Below are 17,638 nucleotides of genomic sequence, written 5' to 3'. Positions count from 1 at the left end.
CACGTACATGCCCAGTCTCCTACTTTCACAAGGTCCTTCTACAGTTCCTCACCATCTGCTGCCTGTTTTAATGACTTGAAACAATTTTGCATCATCTACAAGTCTGGTCACCTCACTCACTGCCCCTTTCTCCCCATCATTTACGAGCATGCTAAATAGCAAAGGTCCCAATATAGACCCCTGGAGCACCACACTAATGGCCTTTCTCCATTTAGAAAACTGACCATTTAGTCCTACCCTCTTTCTTCCAGTTATCAATCCACAACAGGAGCACATGACCTCCCAATTTCCTGAGTCATCTCTCATGAGGGACAAGGTTCCTGGAAGGGGTAGGGAGGGAGCAAAAAAGTAGGTAAGGTTTGTGTAGATATGTAACACTGATAAATAAGGACCATCAAAGCTTCCTAATTTGCCTCTTGCATCGACCATGGTTTCCCGCTGGCTTTCCATTCAGTTCTACGGAAGTAGGAATTCTCTGTGCTTATCATCCCAGGCTTTCTTGAATTCTGTTACCATCCTTAGCTCTAGCACCCACACTAGAAAGCTGTTACAAGTATCTATCACACTCTCTGTAAAGAAACGCTTTCAGATGTTAGTGCTGAATACATGTTCGAGCTGTGGATCGGAGGAGAGGATTCCTTTTCATTGTCCACTTTGAGGGGAAGAGTGCCATAGTCCTGTGTTCTCCCATCCAATAACCTTTGTGTTTAGTAGCCTAGTGACATCAAATTGTCAGGCATATCTGGGCGTCTTGGGAGATCCCGAAAGAGTTGTTTATTTTTTGATCCACCTATATCTACTATATGTTCCGGAAAGTAGATGCCACTAGTTCTGTGTGAAACTTCTTGTTTTCAAATGTAATCCACAAGAATGATCAGATTTCTTCTTCAGTCAAAAATAATGAAAAATGACCAGATTCCTGACCTTGAGCTGTAATCCAAAGCTTCATAGCCAGTCGTCCTCCCTTGTCCTATAGAATTTACAGACAAAACTAATCAGCAAGAGATTAGTTTTAAAGTAACAATCACTCTTTATTAAATAATAAAGTACTAGCTTTGATCAAGTAATTTAAAGAAAACAGACACGGGATTCCTCAATTGTGGTGGGATAGCTTTTTATATGAAACTACAGTGTTACATATACAGCTCTACAAAGGGATATATGCATAAGATAATGCACAGAGATTTTTCTAAGCCAGACCAAGTTCTTTCTTCATAGAGAAGGTAGTAGGCAACTCCAGTCCTAGAGTGCCACAAACATATCTGGTTTTCCAGATATCCACAACGAATACACATGAGAGATATTTGCATACAGTAGAGGCAATGCATACAAGTAAATTTCACATACATATTCATTGTGGATATCCTGAAAAACCAGAAATGTTGTAGCCCTCTCGGAGTCGGGAGTTCCCTAAGCCTGGACTAGCGTGAATAATGTGTGTCACAATTTAGTCATATCACCAGTATCAGCATCCCTGCTCTAGCAAAAAGTGCCACAGAACTGTTATGTCCACAGATCAGGGCCCTCTAACTCCATCCCAGGGTCTATGCTCAGAGGGAAGAGTGGTAGCTAAGCCGCCACCCCTGCTTCCCTCAATACAAAGTAATTCGTTCAGGTTTCCCATCTCTATACTGCACAGGCCTGAACCAGTCTAGCTTCTAAGATCCTCTGTGAAACAAACGTCAACAGTGGGCTTACCAGGCTGTATGAGTAATAATATTGTGGCTTCTTGCCTCTTTCTCAAGTCAGTCTAGAAGCAATCATTATACCCTGAACCCCAGAGAAAACTGCAAATGTAGATCTGCCAGAATCCAGCTGTTATGTATTTTGAGTCTCCATTTGGATGGCAGAAGCAAACAGAAAAAAACTACTACAATGGAAATGGAAAGTCCCTGAAAAATGTGTGCATGCTATTAAGTCAGTATTTGTGATCCAGTGATTTGTCTCTCCTTAAAGCGACGGTTAGTCTTCGACCTTATGCAGCGTTATGGAGGTTACTCAACCTGTACCTTCCACATCCTCAAGTATCAGTTTTTAAATTCATAAAATATACCTTTTCCTAACTTTAGTAGACAATGGCGGACAGAGTCTATCAACCGCTTTAAGAAAACATTATTTCCACTGCTGCTACTCTCTCCAGAATATATGTTTTATATTCGAAAGGTAATGCTCTTCCAGATAGAAGACTTGCATCTGTCAGTGCAAACACTGAGCAGCTGTCACACATACAACTGTCATTAGCACGCTGAGCTGCAGGCCGCATACATTCGCCCCAAAGTCCTGTTTCACACATTTTCCACCATGGTGCAGTGACACGCAGCACTGCAGCTGTGTCGGGGAGAAACGTAGCTGTAATGTGCACAGCACTGCAGTAATGCCAGGAAGTGCATGTCTATTGCACCCAGACCCGCTGCAGGGCCTCTGACCTACTGCATGCAGCATTTCAGCAGCACCAGTCTATGAGGTTTTGAAATCTGGAATGGTGAATTACTGGCATTGCCAACAGCAGCACATAGGGATTCAACGAATGATGGACTGGGAAGGAACAGGTGCCATTTCTCTTTGTAGGTTTAAAAAAAAACCCGCTTTTCCCTGTGGCTGAAGAGTATAAAGTAACTTGAGAAAGCACCAAAGTGAATGTTTCAATCCACCACCTGTTTCTGGTTTTATTTTACAACATGGTTCCCACATCCAAACAGATCTACCTCAAGCTCTGTGCTGGGCAGTCAAACAACCAAAACACAAGAAATAAACCAACATACAAACTGTCCCTGCCCAACGAAACACGGACATAACCAGTTTATGTACAGCTGACAGAGCTCAAGGGGGAAGGAAGCAGGGGAAACTGAGGATAAACCAACAAGAACTGGTATCAAATCACGGCCTAATCATACCCTGTAACTCACAGGGATCCAGAACTGGCTCCGGGTTGCACTTCTAAATAAAAACCAAAACCAAAATATAGAAAAATAAATATAAGTCCAGTTTTAAAAGAGTTTTCACCTTTTAATCCAGGTTTTACGATTGAGAGGATACCGGATCAGCTTTTTTTTTCAGTTAGCTAAGCAGCTGGGAACGGTGGTTGTCCGAGCACCAGGTAATCAAAGGGGACCTGCTCCAGCTTCTTGCTAAAAGGCGTGAAAGATGAGCAAGGCTGAAAAGGCATCCTCAGAAGCGCTAAGAACAGGGGGGAAAGCAAGAGGAAGAAGCAAGCGGCGGTTCCTTGAAGAGATACTGCTGTGCTGTACGACACCAATGCATTTTACCCACCCCCTGGAAAGAGTGGAAGACCAGGTCCCAGCAGGCACTGCCATTCTGGTAATTATTCAGGTGTAGAATGTAAAGGAGAGTCCAAGGGCCTGAGCGATGTCATCTGTTCAAGTGGCAGAACTACTGGCCTTGCTTCTTTGACAAGTACCTGTCAGAAGAAGATGTGGAAGACTGAAATATCATGGCGTCTGAATACCTAAAAGAAAACAACATCTCTGCACAGTTCTAGTAGCAAAGGGTGGGAAGTGTGGTGTACAGGCAGTTACAGTAACTTGAGGCTCGTAGGATGGGCTCTTTATGACAGTCAACCTATAAACTACCCACAATTTTTAGTGTTCAACACAAAATGTCTCAAAACCACACAACTGCTCACTGGAAAACTCTCACCACTATTTTGAATTATTTCAATTTCAGTTTTTTTTTTTATTGCATAGTTGCATTACCAAAAACTATTTTCTTGCACAGGAAAATAGTTTCTGGGCCACAACTGTATAGACTGCTGTTAACTTCAAAAAGGGAAAACCCTCAGACAGCATAGTACCAAGATCTTTTTCTGTCTTGCTCTTGGTACTTAACATAGAAAATGGACTGTGCTTAAGTGTGTTTTGACACTGTTTTTAACACCCGCCCTGAAGGCGGCTCGAAGGAAAGCAAAACACGGCCATGTCGGCGTAGTTGAACTCCGTGAAGTATAACGAGGGCATAGAACTGCAATGGACTACACGGCTAGGGGGGTTAAACAATATGTGAGTGTGTGCCAGTTTGGCGAGTTTAACTGCATCAGAAAATTTAAATGAAGAATAATTAAAAGGCAGAAAGGGTAAGGTTAACCTCCTTTATGAAGAATTAGACTGAAATGATGGCATAGAGAGGTTCTGAGAAATTCTTTATGACCGTAATAACATTCATGGGTTGGGTGTTGCATCAGTTCAGTTACAGTAACCTAGGGCTTGTTGGATGGGTGCTCCATGTGCATAGTTACGGTAACACACGGCTTCCGAGACATATGCTTCGTGAGCTGTTGCACTATCATGCGACTGAGAATGGGAGGCCGTGTAGGGTCAGTTAGCCTAAGTTTAGGTCTGGACAACTTACAGGGGCGGTTAAAGAAATTCCAGCTTTGGTATTGTTCAAAGTCCTTACCTTTCCCAATGTTTGTGATTAAGCTCTGACAGATCATCTAATTTTGCAATTTCCTTGAGGTACTGGCTAAGTTTTAAAAGCTCCTTATCTTTATCCCGATTTAGGTGTGCTTTCATAAAAGGCCTTATCTATTAAAAAAAAACCAAAAAAAAACAGAACAAGACAATTATTTGCTAGAAGAATGAAGTTCTGCAGAGAGTTCCTTCTGTGAGTGAATTGGTCACTTTCACAGTAGGAATGCTTTTTCAGGCGTCAACATGGGTAGTTAAAACATCCACACACTGATGGAATGATGATCAAATACTAAACCACATGCCATCTGTTTTATGCTATATCCTCTGATAATTCTAATGTGGGACTGTAGCGTGTGGGACCTTTCCAATAATATACAGTAAATGCTGGCTAGAGGCAGCCACAAACATATCAATGTACAGCACCATGCTACTGCTGCCTGGGGAACAGCCAGTCCTTGTGTGCCCTTGCCCTGCACAGCTGTGACAATCACCTCTTATAGCACACATGTATGTTTGCCTTCTCTCTTGACCTAAGTGGTAGAAGAATGGGAGTGAGCAATGTACACTCTCAACATTCATGGATAATGAAGAAGTTACTTACCTGATAATTTCGTTTTCCTTAGTGTAGATAGATGGACTCAGACCAATGGGTTGTGCGTTCCTGCCAGCAGATGTGCCGGAATAAGGCTGAAATCACAGTACATATACCCCTGCCGCGACCTCAGCCCTCCAGTATTTTCTTCAAAAGCCACTATGGACATATTAGCAAAAGGAGTTGATGAAAAATGATTAAAAGTAGATAACCATAACTGTACTCAACCAACCATAAACACTGAACTCCAGTAAGAATATAGGCACCCTACTCTAGGGATCGGATGAACCCTTACCCGTAATCCCTTAGATTCAAGGCCCACTCCACAGAAGAACCCGTGGCACAGTCCTTGGGCAGCCGAGGGCGGGACGCTGAGTCTATCTGCCTACACTAAGAAAAACGAAATTATCAGGTAAATAATTTCTCCATTTCCTAGCGTGCAGCCAGATGGACGCAGGACCAATGGGATGTACAAAAGCTACTCCCGATCGGGCGGGAGGCTGCCCGCAGTCCAGTTAACACCGCCCATGCAAAAGCTGTGTCCTCTTGGGCCTGTACGTCCACGTGTTAAAAGCTAGAGAAGGGTGTGCAAGGAGGACCACGCTGCCGCTCGACAGATAGCGATGGGCGACAGTAGTCTAATTTCCGCCCATGAGATTGCCTAGTGGAATGAGCTCTAACCTGAGAAGGTAATGGCTTTCCAGTCTCCACATAGGCTCCCATGACCATCTCCTTAATCCAGCGAGCTATGGTAGCCCATGAAGCTGGTTCTCCCTGCTTCCTTCTGCCATGAAGAATAAACAGGCGGTCCATCTTTTGGACTGGTTCTGAGACTTCCAGATACCGCACTAGGAGTCTCAACATCCAAATGATGGAGGAGACCGTATTCCTCCGCGTCCTTGAGTTTTTCTACAGATGGCAACGAAATGGACCGATTCAAATGAAACTCTGATACAACCTTGGGCAAGAAGAAGGGAACCGTACGTAGCTATGCCCCTGGAGTAACGGCTCCCAGAAAAACAATGCCTGCAGTTCAGAGATGTGACGTGCAGAGCATATAGCCACCAGGAACACAGTTTTCAAAGTCAATAAATGCAAGGAAAGACTGCGCAGTGGTTGAAAGGATGGACCTGCCAAAAAAATCCAGTACTAAATTAGGATTTCACAAGCAGACCGGCAATCATAAGGACGTCGAAAGTGCTTCACTTCCTTCAGAAACCGGTTCCCAACAGGATGAGTCGACAGGAAAGCCCCATTCATCTCATCCCTGAAACAGGAGAGAGTCGCTACCTGTACCTTCAAGTAGTTAAGGACCAAACCTTTATTCAAGCCATCCCGCAAAAATTCCAGAATAAGTGGGATTTTGCCCATCCGAAGCGGGACACCATGTTCTTCACACCAGGCCTCAAATACTCTCCAGACCCGCACATACACTAGGGACGTGGAGAACTTCCGAACGTGGAGTAAGGTGACAATTACTGCTGTAGAATATCCCTGCTTCATCAGGCGAGCCCTCGCAAGGGCCAGACTGTAAAACAGAATAGAGTCAGATCCTCGTGAAGAACCTGTCCCTACTTCAACAGGTCCCTGTGTGGTAGGAGGCGCAGGGGGTGTTCCACCAGGAGTCTCCACTTGTCTGCATACCACAGATGCCTGGGCCAATCTGGAGCTACAGGTAGGATTGGACCTCTGTGGAGTTGAATGACCCTGCTCAGTCGGGGCCACGGAGGAAAGGCGTATAGCAACTCATCTTCCGGCCAGATCTGGACGAGAGCGTCGATTCCCAGGGACAACAGATCTCTTCTGCGACTGAAGAATCAAGGAACCTTCGCATTGTGAGATGTGGCCAACAGGTCGATTGATGGTAGGCCCCAGCGATCTATCAGTTGAAATGCTTTGGTAGACAACCCCCACTCTCCTAGATCCAGACTCTCTCTGCTTAGAAAGCCTGCTCTGATGTTACCTTTTCCTGTGATGTGGGAGGCTGAGATCTGTAGTTGTACTTCCACCCTCTCTACAAGGTCTATCTCCTTCTTTGCCTCTCACTGCTGCGATCGGCTTCCTTCACCCGCTGCCTTTCAGCTGCCTGGGCAGCAAAGTCCATGCCAGGAAGCGGCTACCCTACCCTACCAGACCAAGGCACACCTCTGAGGGATCTCAGAAATCGCCTCAGGAATTCTCAACTGGGGGAGGGACCTTTAGGTATCACCGGAGAAGAGCGGGACTCAAATTTCTCCAATTTAGAGTGTAGAATTTCTCCTTCCAAAAAGGTACAACAATCCCCATAGGGAGAGGTACATCCATTATCTGCTGGAGACGGAGAATACTGGAGGGCTGAGGCCATGCTAGGGGTATATGTAATGTCACTTCAGCTTTGTAGCCTTATTCAGTCTCCATCTGCTGGCAGGGGAGCACAGTCCTGAGACCATCTGGCTACACACTAGGAAGAGAGAAAATTCTACATTAATTCCTCCTCCTCTCTTTGCACCTTATACTCTAGGAAGGGGCTTAAGGTTCTCATGATTCCAGAGCAAATAATTATTGCAAAACCAATGCCTAGACTTCTTGTTAATTATTACGCTAACTAAATACCTTTAATCCATTCTGTGGATTCATTAGGAAATTTCGCCCAATATCATCAAACATGATGGTGTTTTTCTTAGTGTAAAATTCAGGATATTTGCCCCATACTACACCCAGAGGCTTCACCTATAGAAATAAAACAAAAACACAGAACAGACCAGTTACTACAACGTATGTAACATGATGTGCCAAGGGTCTTCACACATGGCAAATAAATGTAAAAAACAGAACCAAGAAAAGTTTGGTTCCCCTCCCCCACTGGCATCTTACATCTATCAGCCCTCTCCTGGGGGTGTGCACGGTAATCATGGCCGCACTGTCTAACATGAACGTTATCTTGTAGTTATCATTTGTGCTCACTCCCAGCTCCTGAAACAGAAAGAGATGCATCCAATTGATGTTGAAGGCAAGACTTAGGTGTTAATGCAAAGTTTTGCTGCATTGCTTTAAGTGCAGGTGACTTGTCAGATTTTTCAGCCACTCCAGAATGATACTTTGGTGACAAACATGCTTCAGAACATCTTTGTATAGTGACAGCACCAAAATTGTTTGCCTCATTAACTGTAGACTTCCACAGCTTTCTACTGACGAGAAAGATACATTCACCAGTTTATTTTATTCAGGATCTCATCAAAAAGAGAAAAAGTGTTTTGACCTTCCATGCTCTATTCCAAGAAGGAAAAATCTGCAAAGTTCCATGTTTTTATCTGTCTGTGATAGAAGCTCCTCCTTTGTCATCATCTGCCTTGCGTTAAGAGCATGAGTGCGTTCTCTGCTGCCCTGAACTTTAGTGTCAGCTAGCTCTTCTGGCTCGTTACTTTATGACTCAAGATTTTACTTGTTACGTGCTATTAAATATTTGCCTTTCCACTCCATGTCCAATGCTGATTTTCAACATTACTTACTTTCATTTTAGCTTCAATCCACTTCATACTGGTGGCAGCTAGAACAAGATAACAATACACTGTTAAAAAAAAAATATATTGCAATGCTAGGAAATCGCACAGCTACGCAAGCTCCATGCTACTAATAGGGTTAGATTAAGTCTTCAAAGCAAAGACAATGGGGACCTGTTGAGAAAGTCTTCTGCCATTCTCTGTCTATGGGGAAAAATGCTTTAGTAATTTATCACCAAAGAGGTGTTGAAGGAGGTAGGACATGTGTGCAGATGGGAGAGATGACTGGGGGAATACAAAGCATTACTCCTTCTACTGGAGGAAGCACTGGTTCCAGTCACGTGTGAGTTAAGATTACCCCCCCATACGACTGGAGAACTGCAAACAGTGAGCACAGGTGGCCCAGAGCTGAAGCAGCAGCCTCCTAACTGCTCTACTGGGGAGAAGGCACGGGAGAGAACTTACACCAGATTACAATGTCATAGTCTTCATACGCAGAGGTCAGGAACTCGTGCAAGTACGGTCTCATGAGCTCAACCCCAGTCTCTGCACACGATCGATGATCTAAAGAAATTAAAATTAAATCAATTTATGCTATGATTTTATTAGGAGCCTATTCCACCTTTTTTTTTTAACTGTAAAACACCCTTCCTGACCCAAATCTTCCTTTCTTCATGCCAAGCAGTGTTCACTGGTATTATTTTGCGTTCCAGCATGACTGTACGTGTATGTCTGACTGTAAACCACGTTTCCTTCTCTGTATCAGCAGCAGACCCATCCCTTCCTTTCTAGACACAATACCAAACCGTTATGAACATTCTTATTCATTCCTAAGACTACTCCACACCACTCCTTATAGGGCCTTCCCACGGAACCATTTATCTCTACTGGAGTCTATTCAAAATTCAACTGCAAGATTTGGTTTCCTTCAACGTCATTACAACCATGGAACCCCCTCTTCTCAAGTCCCTACATTGGCTCATCTGTTTCTGCATACAGCGCAAGCTTTTTCTCCTAACCTATGCTTCCATTCTGCAGCTCCTCATCTCTCCTCTCTTACCTGCCCTTACACCCTCCTCCTCCTCGCAAACAATCTTCTCTCATCTGCACCCTTCTCCTCTATGGTTAACCCACAACACAGTTTGCTGCACCAAATGCCTGGAATAACTTTCCCGAGTTGGTGCATTATGCTCCACTTTTGGCCATATTCAAATCTCATCTAAGAGCCAATTTTTTTTAAGCTGCTTTTAGATCTTAAACCCTGGCTTAAACCATCCTGATCATAGCCTTGTTGATTTGAATCATGTTTTCTATAAATATAGCTTAGCTTTCGAGATCGGACACATTTGGGTTCTCCCAGGGCAGTTTACCTGGGGCAAGACAGTAGAACAGTAGTTCTAAAGGGAAGGCATTCCCAGCCAAAAAGAGAGATGGGTCCCTGCAGAATGCCACACTCTTCTTTAGCAGCCATCAACTACTGTCCTAAGAGCAGCTGATGGCACATCTGCCCCATCTAACACATAGCATCGCGTCTCCGATACTTTAACAGAAAGCACATGATTTTATCCTATACTGTTCTTGCTGGCTACAGAAGGCAGATAGAAAAATTGGCTCTTACCTGCTAATTTTTGTTCCTGTAGTACCACAGATCAGCCCAGACTCCTGGGTTTTGCCTCCCCTCCAGCAGATGGAGACAGAGAAAGCTTTACTGACACTTAACGGCAGTCCCTTAGTATTGATCTGTACCCAAGCCCAAAAATAGAAACAAATACCAACTAACATTCCCTGAATGGGCAGTGGGAAATGGAAAACTGGAACAGATAACTGTGCCCATACACAACCCTGTGTAGGACTAACAAAATCTGTGCCATTCTTTAGAGTAATTACAAAAAAAAACAGATTGAGCGGAATCTCCAAATCTCTCTTTTCCTCCACTGGGCGGGACTCTGGACTGATCTGTGGTACTTCAGGAATGAAAATTAGCAGGTAAGAACCAATTTTCCTTTCCCTGTATGTACCTAGATCAGTCCAGACTCCTGGGATGTACCAAAGCTTCCTTAACTGGGATGGGACTGCGAGAGTCCCACTCAAAGCACACTTTCACCGAAGTCCATGGCTTCTGGAGCCTGGACATCCAAACGGTAGTGCCTGGCGAAAGTGTGCAGAGATTTCCAAGTAGCCGCCCTGCAGATCTCTTGCGGCAAAACTTGTTGACACTCGGCCCAGGAGGCCACCTGGGAATGGGTAGAATGCACCCTTAGCCCCTCCGGGATAGGGCAACCCTGACAGATATACGCAGAACTAATAGCCTATTTCAACCATCTTCCAATCGTGGCTCTTGATGCACAAAGCACAAAAAAGATGATCTGACATGCAGATGCTGTTCAGGTACTGTAAGCAATGCACATCCAGATGTAGTTTCACATCCAGATTTTGCAACTCTCTTGCCTGAGGCAGCGAAGGATCCATTGTTGGGAAGAACAGGAACTCCACTGACTGATTTAAGTGGAACGACGACACCGCCTTCGGCAGAAAGGAAGGAACCGTTCTCAAGGAAACACCGTAAATCTCAGAAAGGGCTCCCAACTAGACGAGGCCTGAAGCTCCAAGATCCGCCAAGCCGAACAAATTGCCACTAAGAAAACCAGCTCTAGGGTCCCCCAGGCCTCATCGGGGCTGGAATCGGCTGGCAGGAGATCCCCTCCCCCTGCTGCTCTCTCCTCAGCAGCCGTGAAAGTATTCAAGATGGTCTCCGGGAACAGGTCTGCCGCTTCTTCTAGAGCGGCCAGCGACCTGCTAGGGCCGTGCTGCTTGGACGATGCCACCGCAGTTCCCCGCGAAGAGCCCTCCCCACTGGAGAGGCAGCGGGAGCATCGGCCGGCTTTGAAGAGATGTGAGCAGTGGTTCTCTCGCAGCACGGCCCTGACCACGCAGCAGACGCCGAAGACAGAAAACGGGATCGGGAGCTGCATGACCGATTCGCCTTCAACGCCCTGCCTCTGCCTGCCTCTCGCAACGGGGAGGGCACCAGAAAGGAATCACTGCTTCTCTTTGCCTCTTTTTTTTTTTTAAACTTTACTAAAAACAAATAAAAAGGTTTACTTTCCTGAAGAAGGCTGGCAGAGGCTTCCCATGATCCTTGCTGAAGGGGAGGGTAAATGGACCACCAGCTGTCACCCCCAGCGTGCCAGAAAGACCAATTTAGAGTCCTCAACCCCCTGCTCATCCTTATCCTACTACCAGGAGGGATGGCCCCCACAAGGACCTGCCAACCTCCTGGGAGGAAAGTCTTAACCACAGAGCCACAGGTTTTGCACCACCTCCATCTGCTGGACACAGAAAAATACTGAGGAGATGCAAGTGGCACACAGGGTTAAGAGGTGGTGCCTATGAAGCTTTCTCTGTCTCCATCTGCTAGAAGGGAGGCAAAACCCAGGAGCCTGGACTGATCTGAGTACATATGGGGAAACAGTGTTTCAGTAAGAAGTTAGTCTATGTTAATGTGCTGGGCAGACCGGATGGACCATTTTGCTCTTTACCTGCCATCATTCACTACTATGCAGCACTAGGCACCATATAATTAGTGTATGAACTGCTCCTTAGATTCCTGTCGAGAACATACATCTCCATGACACAGCTCACTTACCAAACAAGGTGTAATCAACATCTAATACCAATAACTTTTTCCCTTCTCTAGGAGAATTCAAGATTTCCACCTTATAGTCTTTAATGCGACGGGAAATTTTTGCCAGGTTTTCTTCCCTTCAAAAAAAAAAAAGAGTCACCAAAAATTCTTCAACAAATGGATAAAAGCCCAAAAAGAAGCAAACGTCTGCAAGCAGGCCACACAAATACAAAATGCAATGTTGCCATTCCTGCCACTTAAAAGACAGCTCTTACTGGGATGTTAAGTGGAGACTCACCTGTTTTCCACGTCAACAACTTCTTCTTCAATATCAAAGTCATTGACAACATCATCGTTGTCCAAGGGGGGAGCCAACACATCCTCCTACAGAGATCCAACAAGGAAGTACAGTATTCAGAGACCCTGCAGGGGATCTACTGCATCTCTGGATACAGAAAAGCATGTGGGAGTAATGTTCTGCTGTCCATGCAGGGGCTCCCACTTCAACACATCCAACTTCAGCATAAACACAAGAAAGGTTACACTATTTTGACACAAGATGCTTTGCCCTTAGTGACTGACAAATTAAATACAGTGTTGAAAATGGAATTTCCCAGTAAATTGGCATCCTAGACTGCCTGTTTTGTGTACTTTGCGGTCTAATTTTATAAGGCAGAAATAATAAAAGCATCACCCATGTATAATATTCACCTGTTTGGTATCCCTATCTCCCTATAAATTGATTATGTTACGTCCATTGCTACTGAGGCGTTTTCCCCAGAAGCGTCAAGCTTAAAAAAGTTACAGTTCTAGGGCTCAGGGACAACTTTCATGAGGAGAATCAAATTATTCGGTATGCCAAATCAGCAGGGAGATACTCTCAGGTCTACTGGGGCAGGGCTAGCCTGCTTTTCATTATCCTTTAGTGAACTAAGAACACCAGCACCCCTTGACGTAGCAGCAAATTAAACCAATGATAAAGTATTAATCCCCGTTCGTCCCTCTCTTCAAATTAAATTGCTCGATACCATTTGGTAGCTTCACAGGCCTCCATTTGCCAATGACCTTGTTTCCATTTCTAACATTCTTGGGTGTCCTGAAAATCCTGGCGTTTAAGTTCTCATTCTACAATACTATTAGAATGTCTCTTGGAAATAACTCTCACCACTTCTAATAGTTTTACACGAACAAAAAAAAAAAAGTGGGGTGGGACCCGGTTGTGTACAGAGACTTACCAGACTCTCCTCCCGTGTTCCCATCATCATGATCTTGGTATTCGGTTTGAGTTTGAGAATGCCGAGTTTCAGATCATCATCTGCCGCTTTACCTACAGTTCAGGCACATAAAACAGACAGAATGTCATCTGTAAGGATGTCTCCAATACAAGGCTATGACATGGTCTGTTGCATTCCCTACAGTATTTCGTCAGAGAAAGAGAACGGAGGGTCCAGTAAGCTTACAATCAGTAACAAATTGAAGAGGAAAACCTATATAAATGGGGAATAAAGGAATGACTGCATATATAAAAGTCAATGAAAGAATCTGCAAGTTTACCTAGAGTACAGTTGATAACTATTACATTTGCATATTCTCTTTTAATTATTGCAGTAAAGACCTCTCTAACCAGATTTACTTGTAACATTAATATTTTAAATAAAAATGTGAAAGGACTTGTCATTTGCACAATGACAGTGCAAAATATGGCTAATAAGCCCTGAAGGAGGATATCCTCAAGTACCTTTAGCAGCACCATTTAATGTAACACATAAGTTTCACTATGTTATATAGCATTAGGAACAAACAGTTCTGATGGGATCAACATCTTAAGAAATATCAATAAAAAAGCAGAATTACCTTTATATTTAAGGCCGAGCAACTTCTGGCGCTCAGGTAACACACCTGTGAGGCTCTTCAGAGACTGCTTGAGGTCTAGCACTGTATCATCCTCTGACAGGGTAGTGATGGAATATTCCTGGCCTCCCCATTTTATAATAAGAGAGAGAGACATCCTTGAAAGATAGGTTGAATGTCATAGGATCTGGAAAAATAAGGAGCAAGCTTCAGTTTCTTTAAAACTAATGTAATGCTATAAAGGAAGGGGGAAAAAAAGGATAACAGGCCATACCGGACCACGCTTTTGCAGTTGGCAGTCAAACGAACATTCTTTTGAGTTAATGAAATGCTGCAACAGAGCTCTGTAGCCAGAGAAAGAGACCGGAGGGTCCAGTAAGCTTACAATCAGTAACAAATTGAAGAGGAGAACCTATATAAATGGGGAATAAAGGAATGACTGCATATACTAATGGTGTGTGTGTGTGTGTGAGAGAGAGACTGCATCTATAAGGAATGTGTGGTAGTACTGGAGGAATACACAAATTACAAGTATGTACTATATTATTATTAGCATACATACATAGAAACATATGACAGGATATAAACCATGCAAGGCCCATCTTACATTCCTGTTACAATACCACAAAGCTTATCTGATGTCTGGCTTTAACTACACTTCCCCACAACTGAGTGTTTATCCTATGTCTTACTGAATTATGTTACCATTTTTACCTCCATGGGGAAGCTGTGACTTGCCTCCTTTAGATCTCTTATGGCCTCTTGTTCTACAACTTCCTAGTACACACCTAAGAACATAAGAAATTGCCATACTGGGTCAGACTGAGGGTCCATCAAGCCCAGCATCCTGTTTGCAACAGTGGCCAATCCAGATTACAAGTACTTGGCAAGTACCCAAATACTAAGTAGATCCCATGCTACTGATGCTAGTAATAGTAGTGGCTATTCCCTAAGCCAACTCGATTAAAAGCAGTTTATGGACGTCATCCAAACCTTTGTTTGTAGTCCAGGAAGTTATCCAAACCTTTTTTTTTTTAAACCACTACACTAACTGCCTAATCACATCCCTTGGCAACAAATTCCAGAGCTTAATTGTGTGTTGAATGAAAAATAATTTTCTATGATTTGTTTTAAATGTGCTACTTGCTTACTTCATGGAGTTCCCCCTAGACCTTCTATTATCTGAAAGAGCAAACAACCGATTCACATTTACCCATTCTAGTCCTCTCATAATTTTATAGACCTCTATCATATACCCCCTCAGCCTTCTCTTCTCTGTACCTTCTCCAGTGCAACTATATCTTTTTTGAGGTTTGGTCTTACCATGGAGTGATAAAGAGGCATTATGACATTCTCCATGTTATTCACCATTTCCTTCCCAATAATGCCTAACATTGTTTGATTTTTTGATTGCCATAGCACACTAAGCCAACAATTTCAATGTATTTTTGCCTATGGTGCCTAAATCCTTTGGATGCCTAGATGGCAAATGAAATGGCAAGGTCCTCCTGCAATTTATCACAATGCACATGTGATTTAACTACTCTGAATAATTTTGTGCCATCTGCAAATTTGATCACCTCACTTGTCATAACTCTTTCCAGATCATTTATAAATGTGGAGTAGTAGCCTAGTGGTTAGAGCAGGATTCAAATCCCACTGACTCTCTTTGTGATCTTGGGCAAGTCACTTTACCCTCTGTTGCCTCAGGTACAAAATTAGGTTGTAAGCCCTGTGGGGATAGGGAACTACCTACAGTACCTGAATGTAGTACACTTTGAAATGCCAAAAAGCAGACTATAAAAATCTAAATAAATAATTAAATAGCACCAGTCCAGATCGCTAAGGCACTTCACTGTTTACCTTTTTAATCCTACTCTGTTTCCTGTCTTTTAACCAATTCACAATCCACGAAAGGATTTTTAACTGCTAGTTACTGACATGAGAAAGTCAGAGCTCTAAAGTTAAAGTAACAGAAAGCACAAGTTTGTTTTTTTTAATATGACAATACTTAAATGGACAATGAAATAGTTTTGCTATAAATGTATCTTTCTTTACACTATAATACTCTCATCAGTTCTTTCTAATAAAGCATTCTTCTAGGATACAACTTATGGAATCCTGGTTTGGTATATGTAACATGGCTATGGCAGTGGCCAAAATATCCTAGGCATCAAAAGTGAGTTCTACTTCTTCTATGAACTGTGAGTCAATTTACATAAGTCACTTTTCCTTTCTGTGGGCTATTTTATTTAAACTACAATTTCATGAAGTTAGTATGTGGCACATTTAAAACTAATTGGAGAAAGTTGTTCGTCACTCAACGCACAATTAAACTCTGGAATTTGTTGCCAGAGGACGTGGTTAGTTCAGATAGTATAGCTGTGTTTAAAAAAGGATTGGATAAGTTCTTGGAGGAGAAGACCATTACTCACTATTAATTAAGTTGACTTAGAAAATAGCCACTGCTATTACTAGCAACGGTAACATGGAATAGACAGTTTTTGGGTACTTGCCAGGTTTCTTATGGCCTGGATTGGCCACTGTTGGAAACAGGATGCTGGGCTTGATGGACCCTTGGTCTGACCCAGTATAGCATGTTCTTATGTTCTTTTTTATTTCACCACTGGTTTTTTTTTCAGCATATTCCACTAAAGTTCAATACTAATAATATAGGTTTTAGTCAAATAAGTAATCATCTTCTCATAAGTGGGCCAATATGATCATTATAGTTTTTCTAGTATGAACTCTAGTACTAACTTGTAAGCTCAAAGAGGCTGGGAGCCTTGTATCAGGAGCTTGTTACATCTTGTACAAGGGTATATACACTCCTTTTCAGCTTTTCCCTAACCCAGGGCCACATTCATAAAGAGAGTCCAATCCGAAACTGACTGTGAGGTGAAGAGCCGGGGGGGGGGGGGGGCCAGGGGACAGGAATCTCCTGCATCCACTTGGAGAAACACCGGAAATAAGACCACTTGGAGATGCAGAGATAAGACGGTGATGGCCCCAAGATGTAGCTCATTTGGAAGGTAGGAAATAAGGCAGAAAACCTATAGCAGCTGCACTACATTGAAAGAGAAGGAAAGGCGTCCTGTGTCGCGCACAAAACGCTATAGACAAATACAAACGGGGAATGACAAGACACAGGAGAGACGAGCAGAATCCGGGATATCGGGGGCTAAAGAGAGAACTGGATGGGGACGCTCACTGGCCAGATTACTCGGGAAGAGACAACAGCTGGGACAGAAGAACAGACTGAAGGAACGGATGGGAGGGGAAAAGGGAGAGCAGGGAAGCCGTGATTGGGGGGGGGGGGGGGGGAGAGAGGGTAAGGGGGCCAAAACGGATGGAGACGGGACAGGAATCGACCAGGAAAGCGGCAACGAGGGTGAAGGGACCTCGACGAGGGAAAGGTGGGGGGGAAGAGAGGGGCCCAGTATACAGAACCTCCCCTATACAGGGCAGGGGCCGGGGACGGCGAGCCGCTCACATACCCGAGCCACCTCCATTCAGTAAAAGAACCGATAGCAGCCACTAATTGCCTCAGCGCCACTACCGCTTTATGGGCACGTCACTTCCGGCTGTGGCTCACAGGTCGCTGAGCGGTGTTGTGGTGCCATAGAGACGAGGCGCGCGATGTCCAGCCAGGAGGGGAGGGGCT

At 43.9% G+C, this 17,638-nt stretch overlaps 1 protein-coding gene across 2 annotated transcripts; it reads right to left on the bottom strand.

Annotated features, from left to right (window-relative positions):
• Positions 1–1,097: 1,097 nt before the first annotated feature.
• Positions 1,098–17,606, bottom strand: UBLCP1 (ubiquitin like domain containing CTD phosphatase 1). Of its 2 annotated transcripts, XM_029584139.1 has the most exons (12): positions 17,472–17,579; positions 14,249–14,318; positions 13,978–14,161; positions 13,359–13,450; positions 12,422–12,507; positions 12,145–12,260; positions 8,964–9,062; positions 8,508–8,545; positions 7,873–7,971; positions 7,612–7,728; positions 4,414–4,541; positions 1,098–3,418 (listed from the first exon to the last, which is right to left on the bottom strand). In XM_029584139.1, exons 3-12 carry the CDS (start codon positions 14,129–14,131, stop codon positions 3,391–3,393), a joined length of 957 nt encoding a protein of 318 aa, XP_029439999.1. In that variant the 5' UTR covers positions 14,132–14,161; positions 14,249–14,318; positions 17,472–17,579; the 3' UTR covers positions 1,098–3,390. The 2 variants fall into 2 exon arrangements, with proteins under 2 accessions (XP_029439999.1, XP_029439998.1); XM_029584138.1 differs by lacking the exon at positions 14,249–14,318 and having other exon boundaries at positions 17,472–17,606.
• Positions 17,607–17,638: the final 32 nt, after the last annotated feature.

This window comes from Rhinatrema bivittatum, chromosome 18 (assembly GCF_901001135.1).
Source record: "Rhinatrema bivittatum chromosome 18, aRhiBiv1.1, whole genome shotgun sequence".
Classification (NCBI taxonomy): Eukaryota; Metazoa; Chordata; class Amphibia; order Gymnophiona; family Rhinatrematidae; genus Rhinatrema; species Rhinatrema bivittatum.
This window is presented reverse-complemented; position numbering and strand designations above follow the sequence as displayed.